At 31.1% G+C, this 10,249-nt stretch overlaps 1 protein-coding gene across 3 annotated transcripts; it reads right to left on the bottom strand.

Moving 5' to 3' along the window:
* Positions 1–2,603: 2,603 nt before the first annotated feature.
* Positions 2,604–5,585, bottom strand: LOC100801521 (thylakoid lumenal 17.4 kDa protein, chloroplastic). Of its 3 annotated transcripts, XR_001388085.2 has the most exons (6): positions 5,426–5,585; positions 5,172–5,308; positions 4,038–4,284; positions 3,175–3,562; positions 3,001–3,056; positions 2,604–2,914 (listed from the first exon to the last, which is right to left on the bottom strand). XR_001388085.2 is itself a non-coding variant. In XM_003523302.4 (4 exons), exons 1-4 carry the CDS (start codon positions 5,538–5,540, stop codon positions 3,339–3,341), a joined length of 723 nt encoding a protein of 240 aa, XP_003523350.1. In that variant the 5' UTR covers positions 5,541–5,585; the 3' UTR covers positions 3,094–3,338. The 3 variants fall into 3 exon arrangements, 1 of the variants encoding a protein (XP_003523350.1); XR_005891213.1 differs by lacking the exon at positions 3,001–3,056; XM_003523302.4 differs by lacking the exons at positions 2,604–2,914; positions 3,001–3,056 and having other exon boundaries at positions 3,094–3,562.
* Positions 5,586–10,249: the final 4,664 nt, after the last annotated feature.

Here is a 10,249-nt window from a genome sequence, read left to right as displayed (position 1 = left end):
TGTGTGGAGATTCCCTAAATATTTTTATTATCATCGGGTAGTGGGTTGATGCTACCAAAAAAATGAGCCCATCGATTAACCCGAGTTATATTATTTTCTAGACTTAATTTTACTTTTGATTTTTTATTATTGTTATTATGAGTTTTTTTATATCGTAGGTTTAAATATTTTTTGGTTTCTTGAATTTCGGATAAATTGTGCTCACTCAAATTTAAAAATAAATTTTCAATACCCTGATTTAAAAATAACTTACTTAATTAGTCTCATTTTGTAATCGTTTTAGTCCCTTGTAAGGAACAAAAAATGAAATATTTCTAAATTAGAAGATTAAAAAAAAAAACACTTTTAAAACTGAGGAACAAAAATAAACTTATCCAAATTTGAAAGAACAAAAAGACATTTAAACTTTCTTTATAAATTTGGTTCCTTATTATTTTAATTGTACAATTTTAATCCATCCATTGACTTGACATAAATATGTGTGAATAATAATAATAATAATAATAATAGGAAGAAAAGTGAGGAGGATAACAAGTTTTGGTCTCCACGCATTTTTTATCCATTTACATTCCTGTACTGCTGTAACATAATTTTAACTGTATATTCTATCAAGAATCTTCCATTTTCTCTTCTTTTGTTGCCCGCTTTGAACTATAATAACTTGATAAGGGGAATCTTTTTTTTTTTGTTAAGAATGGTAATGATAGTAAGTTAGTTAGTTAAGCACCGATTATTTTTCGTAAGAAATTATGAACGCATATAAGATAAATATTTTTCTTTCAATACGATTTATTTTATACTTAATGATCAATCAAAATTTAAACCTAAATCACTTGGTTTAGAGACAAATTATGATCTCTTACGTCAAATCGTCAACCATTATTAATATAAGTAGAACCCATTACTAACATTTTTTCTTAACATTTACTGTCCATTATAATTATTCGGTTAATTTGAATGAAAATATTAGTAAAAAATATCATACTTAAATAAAATAACCATGAAAAAATTTATGAAATGGTATGTGTTAAGCAAAAAATAAATTAAAATTTATATTAATATACATCAATGTATAATTAAAAATATTATAAAATATTAAATTTTATATCTCTCTTAAAAAATAAAAAATACGAACAGACAGACACACTAGTGTAATGTTTTTTTTAATCTCTATTTCATTTTTTTCTTTTTATTTCTCTTTTCTTTATAAAAAATACAAAAGTAATGTGTGAATAAAATTTCTTAATTTGTTAACCGAGTAGCCTATCGGACACCAATATGTCTTTTGATGAAATTGGTCACCAAAATTGTGTATTGACCAATAATAGTGATAGCAAAGCTTATCAAGCATCCTCACTTATAAAGGTTAGGAGTGGTGGTACGAGATAATATAAAGTGAAGTGGAATGATATTTTATTGTGTAAATTATTAAATCTATAATAGCATGATTCTTTGCACGTATCTCGTCTTGTTTAATTTATTTAATATTTTACTTTTTGTTTCTCTAATTTGAGAGATCTAGAATGGAATAAAAATCACCCACATTATTATAACAATTTTGCCCGTTTTACAATATAGTTGGAATACAAAATCGTGATTTTATCGGAAGAGAACACCAGCTGTGTCCATCCAAATTATCATAATTCATAGAGGGAACCGAACGTATTCATCATCCCATCATTTTGCATGCATCGTGCACCGTTTCTTGATCAAATTTTATTAGATTACTCTGATAACTTTGGCCACACGCTGAAGCTGTGAATGAGACTTCATTTCATGTGCATCCTGGACTCTAGCGTTTTTTCATATTATTTAAAATAAGACTAAATTAGAATAATATAATTACAACTGTTTTCCTTCCATATGCTTCATAAATAATGAAGCAGAAGCTTTTTTTGACTCATTATAAAATATCTAAACAATAAAATAATATTTTTAATTTACTTTTTTTATTTGTAAAAATAAAAAACAGTACCAAAAAATTTATAACACTCATGTCCTTTAGTCAACCAAAGTTTCCTTGGTGGATCTATTTTCCCCAATCTTATTATTCCATTCTACTTTAATATTGTTACATTCCATATAATATTAGATATTCAAACGAATCCAAATATTCTTTGCATAAGTTTTGAGGAATATGGCCAATGGTAAGGGCTTAACCTATATATAACTGCCACCATAACTGATCACTAGAGCCATCTCCAAAAATCTTAGGATCATAACGACCACCAGATAACCTTACCAAGTAACTAATATTTAGTAGTAAGACAATCAAGTTATCCCTTATGACAGAAAAGGCCGTATATATACCCTGACTTTGCCTATACATGGTATGTTGTCTCTTTATCTCTCAAACTTGTATTAATTTGAGTTTTAAAGTCTTCTAGGTAACACTTTCACACTACACCCATCAAAGACACGAGGTACACATTCATAAATCATGAGCTAGTGCAGGACATTGGTGTTGTTTGTAGGAAAGATTTATTCTCTCTGTTTTTCTTTTTTAATTGATCTTGGTCAATCTTATTCACAATCACCTCCCCCAAATGGCAACACTGTGGAGACGTAGAAGCTAATCAAATTGATTCATGAGCAGGCTCTACTGATCAAAAAGCAAAACCTGATAAGAATTCGAGATTGTAGGCACAACATGTTGAGATGTCTATAACAATCCTTCCCCAGAATTACAATCATGCCACCAAAGCCTTCGAACCTTTGGTCACCTGTCCTTTTCACAAGGAATGACGCAGGGAACCCAAGCAAGCCTCATGGCCATATATAGGCAAAAACCAAGCAAACCGTTGAAGGATTATATCTCTAGACTCTAGTTTCTCCTAAGAGGCTATGCAAGTACAAGATTTAATGCCCGGTGTCGAGCTCCACCTAATAAGGATAGGTTGCTGCCAGGAACTCCCTAAAATAAAAACAATTATTTTATGTCTTTCAAGTTTCAATATTTGAATGACATAATACCACTGATTAAATAAATAATCATTGTACCGTAGGAGAGTACTACTACTATGATACTTGTTGAAATGCAAGTATGAGGTGAAGTCCTACATTGAGTAAGAATGAAAAATTTGAACATATAAGTGAGAATAAAACCCAAAAATTTGAATCTTAAGATTTTGAATTAAGATGTGATATCAGATTCACTTATATGATTGCTCATACCTCCCTCAGATGCACAACAATTTCGTGGTGAAGACTGAAAAATTGACAAGAACCTTAAGGTTTTGGACGTAGCATTCATCCACTGGTTACCCTCATCAAAATATTTGTGTCGTGTCATAGCATAGCAGCATACAAGAAATAGAAGGCAATGAATACTTTGCTTTTCATCGACATCCTAGTTCAACTCTCCATTCATCACCGATGGTCTTATTTGTGCATAGTTTCTGGAGATCAATGTAACCAATGATAGTGTCCTCGAAAACGGCATTGTCCAGCTTAGCATCATCAAAGGTGGAGCCCGACAATACCGTGTTCTTAAATACAGCTCCTTCAAGATCAGCTTTCTCAAAGTTCACACGGTCCAAGACTGCATTTGAGAAGTCCACCCCTGTAAAATATCCTTGGATCATTGTTTTTTCTAGTTAGCTAATAGCATGAAACACAACTTGCATGTTGACATACAATTTTGGAAAGTGGAACTTTATTCTATCAAATATTCACAAGCTCGCCATATTCCTTTAAAGTTTGTGGCAGAACACTTTCAAAAATGAATATAAGTGAGCCATTCCACGCTCCAAAGGTTGGCATAAGCTCCATGATAATTATCAGAAGTCAGAATATCTCTTAATCAAACAGATAATCTGGTTTTGTGAAAGATGAATAATATCAAGGTAGTTTTATATCTTTTACCATTCAAGCTTAGCAGATTGCTCTAAAAAAAGGATATACTTCATAAATATAATGGCTCAAATGTTCAGAGTAATAAGATTGTTGAAAAACTTGAATTTTTTCCTTTATAAAGGCTGATGAAGATACAAACTAATCTAACATTTAGTTGATTTTGCACAAGTAAATATTGTTACCCTTGAAGCTGGCACCAACAGCATAAGCCTTTGACATTACAACTTCTGTCATATCAGCTCCATCAAACTTGGCATCTGACATGAGTGCAGCAGACAGGGACTTCCCCTTCAGGTTGGTTTTTTCATCTGTGAAATCACATTGCCGGAGATCTAATGGTTTATCATATACACCATTTGCCTGACCAATTGTGTTGCCAATAAATGCACGCTCACAGCGATGGGGCTCAGTTGACAATGGGGGAAGTCTCTGCAAGGAAAACAAATTGGGTGTTGCATTCTCTCCTCAACTGCTTCTTTTGAAGAGATGTGTAAATCACATTTGTCTTTCACAAATTTAAACTTTCATTAACATTTATAACTGACACGACACGCTACTAAAACTGAATAATTTGAAAAAAATTATTTTTACCAGAGAAGAAAAGAATAATATATTATGAATATATGCCTTGTGATTCACCAAGGCAATTCAAATCCTGCAAAGTTGTGAAGGACATCAATGTGAGGCTCTTGGGATTTATTCAAAAGACCATCGGAATAATGAAAGAAATGTTTCTGAAGATAGTCTAATTTTAACCAAACTTGTAATAGGCTTCCTAATCAAACCCCACGTATAGAGGGAACAATACTCCAAACAAAGTAGTGGTTTACCTCACGTTTCCTAGCATGTCAAAAGCTGAGTGTTATAATTTGAACACATTGGTTGCCTTCAACTAAATTTTAACCACTACATCATACATCCTCAAAACCACAAGCTATCCATCATTTCTTCCTATGGTAAGAGGGTAACCAAAGAAAAATCAACTTATCAGCTGTAACAACCGATATGTTGATTATATCATGTTAGCATGAAAAGAATCAAAAGATACATTGAGAGAGAAACCACTTCATTCTTTCCAACCTTTAACTTCTGTTTGCTAATCCCTCAGCAAAGAAAACTCATCCATTGATATTAGCTTCTGAGAGCAAAATGCAAATGGGAGCTTAACAGTAACTATTGGGAATTCAAGGCATATCAATCCCAACAGTTTCTTTCTATTAATTATATGATTCTTTGTTGAACTTCCATAGATCAAAATATGCAAGAAAAATAAGATATCCAAGAAAATACATTTAAAATTGAAGCACAGTTTGAACCTGGGTAGCAGCAGTAACGGGAAATGCAGCAGAAGTAACCGTACAAGCTGCAAGAATACCACAAGCCACGCCCTTGATTCCATTGAAATTAAACAAACCTCCCTTATTCTCATGAGATCCATCTAACTCAGCTACTCCTACAAAACAACGGCCACACTACTCATTTTACCAACACATTGATTGATAGTTTGAAATGAAGCAAATTACTAAGCATTATTTATATAAGAAAATACGAGAGAAAGAGTTGGACGGACCAGAGCAAGAAATTCTGAGCGTTGAAGGTGAAGGGGTGAAACATGAGCGTTTGGACGTTGAGAAATTGCGTATGGAGAAACCGTTTTGCGGGACTGGAATTGAAACTTTGCCCATTCTTTCTCTCTTCTCTTCCAGACCACTCCGCCATCGCGCTTATCCGCGGATAAATATGTTACGTTGCTTCACACGTGGCACCACATCATTGCTTCTTTCTTTTCTGCCATTTTTATTAATTAATTAAATTTTAATTTTAATTAATCAAGTGCAAGTTATGGCAGAATAAATAAGAATACTAGTCATATTAAATTTTATAAACCATAACGTGAATTAACTAGTGTGAAATTATTTTAGCATAAATTTTAAGTTTAAGTTATGAGCATGTAATTATCTTGCCTATTGAGTTTTATTGTCTATACTTTTTTCTGACTAGTATATGATTGATTCTAATAACTAAGTAAAAAAATAGGTCTTGCTACGTAAAGACACATGTTAAAGAATTTAAAATAGAAGGTTTTTATTGGAATTCTCATAGGGAATGCATTGGAAATCACAAGCTATGAAGATTCAAGTTGATTGGTGAAGAGTGTTGGTGGCAATAAGAAGGGATTGTCTTGGGGATGGAGTTTGATAAACCAAATTGGTAGGTTATTGAGTTCCAACTGGAGGGTGAAATTGTTCATGTTTATGCTGAGGCTAATAGCTATGCGGATGCATGCCCTCACTAATGTTGTTTGTGATCTTGAGGATGAGTTTGTGATGTTCAAGCATGTTCTTGAATTCTTAAAGCAACTGGTCATAGCTGATAAGTGTGGGGTTGCAAGTTGCAACTTCCATATATATATACATAAATAAAGAGATTATGTATTTCTTTCCACCGATGTCTAGCCTAATTAGCTGCTTTTGCGTGATATGAGAGAGAGGCAAAGAAAAGCAATAGAATCAAAGTTATTTTTTTAGAGAGAGAAGGAGAAATGGAGAGGTGGCTAGGGGAGAACTTGGCCACTGCTTTCTTTGCTTCTTTGGAGCACCAAGACGCTCTTCTCACAACGCAACATGCTAATCTCTTCTCACTTTTCTCGTTCCATCCCACATACACACTACAAATTCCAATCACCATATCTAATTATAATATTATATGACTATATGTTCCTCTTGTTTGGATGGGAATATGACATTGATGTAAAATACAAAAAATACATGACAATTTTCATTCATGAATCCACAAATATTATCTTGTGGAAGTAATACTCATATACAAAATTTTGTGGGAAGAATACTTATATTATAAATTAGGTCCCATTGTGTCTCAAGTGGATCCGTGCCTGACAATTTTGTACGGTCGAATAACCAACCAATCTTGGAGATTATACGAACCATCCTTTCATCATTCATGTGGTTTGATCTTTATTAGGCTTCAATGTAAATTTACCTTAGCTTATTTTAAAATATATCTTTTCATTACTTTTTTTTTGTGCAAAAGTAAACTATGATTTATTGGAATTTAATCTTTTACAAACACAAATACGCAAGCTTAATTAGTGTTGGAAATTGCACAAAATATTGATCAAAATAAAAGATGCAATAGTTGCTCATGTTCAAACAAGTGTCTTTTACTTTTGGTAAAACTAAACTATGTTTTATTCCCTCATTTCCTCCTTCAAATGAACAAATTTTAAATAATAGTATCTCTTCTTTTTATCAGTAATTTTTTAAAGAGGAAAATTGTTAAATATTTATTTGTCATTTTGTCGCATACTTACATGCACATGCCCCTCCAATAAATAAAAAAAAAAATATAGAACTAATATCATAATCTTAAAAAAGAAAATATATTTCTAATTTAAAAAATATACTTTTAATTCTAAATAGCATCCTAAAAATAAGATAATATTTTTTTAATCTAAATAATATCATGAAAATTTGAAATTATAAATTTGAATTGTTCCAAAAAATAATTTATGCCCATATGAGTCTTACACAAACATGTTATGTGGACTGCACAAACACGTTATGAGGATTTCATGTAAGTACTTAATGTGATATGTGGAAAGTTTTTCCATTGAACTTAATAAAGAAGACTTAATGGAGAAACTAATGTGAATGATGGATGATTTACAATTCTAGAGATTTGTTTTCTTTGTTTCAGTGGAGACATCTTTGGTTGGAGTGTGACAACTTGTAATTGTATAGATATGGTTCCTTGGTACCTTGTTAATGGATGGAAAAAACTGCATTTATCTTGCTAATCAAATGCTTTCGGTTCTAACTCTCCTTTTTGCTGGTGGAACTCGCTTACAGCCTTTATTTTGGAAGACTTGAACCGTTATAGATTGAATCAACCTTTTTACATGGTTCGATGATTATTTTTTGTTGATTGTTTGTTAGCCTTCTCATGGGGATTCTGGTTTGGTTCCCCCCTGCCATTTTTGTAATGGTTTTCGTATTTTATATATCAGGGGTGTTCTGCTATCTGTAACAGCTTTGGCAATTCATAAAAATAAAAAAAAAAGTAAATGCTTGCAAAATTCAAGTTCTAGGCAAGAGATTTACTTTATAATTAATTATCAATTAAGTGGTGGAAGGGAAAATTGTGTCCATATTTATAAAAGAGCAAGCAATAAAATGAACTGGTTAGAAATAAATAATTTTGGGTCATTTTATAATGCATTAAAATTACCTTTTCATTCGACACTCTTCATTTGTCTTGGCCACTGACTTAGATTTCAAACTCGAATTGTCCTGTTTTAAAAAGATCTTGTATTTTGAACATATAACTTGTATAAATTCAACTCTAAGTAATATGGCCTTTTGAAGAAATCAACATCTAACCAATTTGAAATGATCTTCCCACAACAATCATTCAAGTATTTAACTGCTTTTCTTGCCATTCACTGCTATACAAGGCATCACATGCCTTTAGGTACACATCTACATCTCATTTTACACTTTTCTTTTATTGGTTGATTTGGGCAATGGAGTGCATGTGCAGGTGTTTTTAGCTTCCGCGGTAGCTACTGCTCGCAAGAGTTATCTCAGTCGTCTAAAGCGTCCACAACGTTCGAGGGTACTGAAATTCCTCCAATCAATAATCAATAAATTAATCAAAAATGAATATTGTTAACTAGTATTCCTAAGTTATTAGTTAAGAAATTGAAAATAAAAAAATATAAGTATTTATTATATAAATCATACGAAAGCTTAAAAAAATAAAATAAAAATACAATTTTTTATTTTCCAATAAAAATATTTTTACTATAAATTTCTTAACTACAGATTGATTAAAATTTGTAGAAATTAATTAGCAACCAAGTGGTGGAAATCACACATGTCCATACAAAAAAGCCAACAACAGAATGATGGCTAAAAAAAATTTTCTGATAAAATATATTGCAATAAAATTACCTTTAAAATTTTTATTTATATATTTTTTGGTTACAATGTATTTATTTCTTTTATAATAAATAAGATTTATTTAAATTTCCTATTTCATTGTGCAAATAATTCAAACTTTTCCAATAATAATTGCTCTCCAACAATTTCATCATTTAATCGCTTGGGGTTCCATTACAGATTCTGGTTATGAATTATCATTTATAAGTGTTCGTTCTTTTAAAGTTTTCCTCATCATGGGTTTTTTCAAACAAACAAACAAACAAAAATGAATTCAACCTTTAGCCTGTGTTTGTTTGCGATGAAATAAAAGAAAATGTGAGAAAAGAAAAAGAGTAAAAAATGTGATTGTTTGATTAGAAACAAAAGACATGAAATGAGAGAGAAAAAAGTGATAAAGTGAATAATAAAATAATTTTTTTAAGTAAATCATTTGTATAATTCCAATTTTATCTATGTGAGCTTGTATTAAATAATATTTGATTTTGTTATATATATATATATATATATATATATATATATATATATATATATATATATATATATATATATATATATATATATATTACATCTCATTTTGAGTTTGTTATGAATTTCTATAAAATTTAACAGGCATAATTAATTATGCCCTTAAAAATTGCACATGTTAAACAACATGTATTCAATTATGGGAGAGATAGAATCAAATATCATTAGATTTGGTTAGCAGCATGCACATTTGATCTAACTAATTCTCATTCTTGGCCAAATTTTATATTTTATGAGTTGATTCCCACAATGTTTAGAGCGAATAATCATATTCCATCTTATGGCGTCCCACAAGGCTAGGGACAGTTTTGAAAAAATGATTTTCACATGTACTTTCATCGTTTCTCTCCTCTGTTTTGTAGAGAAAATATTGCGTGGGACCCACCATTCCTACAATACTTTCCTTTACTCTTGGCTGAAGATAATTTCTTCGTCTTTTTTTTCTTGCGAAACGAATAGACCCTTACTTCTTCCAGCTTAAACTCCATGAACATCTTTTGCCTTTCAAGGTGGAAAATATCACTTTTTTTTCTTCAAAAAAAGTTAATAGCAAGTAGGTAATATTTTCAGTCACGGTACCAAATCAATTCCCCTAAAACTGATGACCACAATGGCTATTGCATATGTATAGAATAAGGTTTGCCTTTAGTTTATTTTTTCATACAATAGTCGCTAAAACTTCATACATATTAATTACTCAAAAACTTCCCATTACTTACTGACTCTAGTGGGGTTTAGCCCTTCGTTAGTGATCTTATCTGAAATTCTTCCGAACTCAAATATAAATTGGATACATAAATAAACTTCATATAAGTAGTGAATATGAATTATAATTTTCTCATACATGTTGGGTATAAAATTTTGCTTCACCATGACCACACTTTTCACATTTCTTCATGTCCTGT

Source organism: Glycine max, chromosome 4, assembly GCF_000004515.6.
Source record: "Glycine max cultivar Williams 82 chromosome 4, Glycine_max_v4.0, whole genome shotgun sequence".
Lineage (NCBI taxonomy): Eukaryota > Viridiplantae > Streptophyta > Magnoliopsida > Fabales > Fabaceae > Glycine > Glycine max.
The sequence above is the reverse complement of the archived record's forward strand: the minus strand, read 5'-3'. Positions and strand labels throughout refer to the sequence as shown.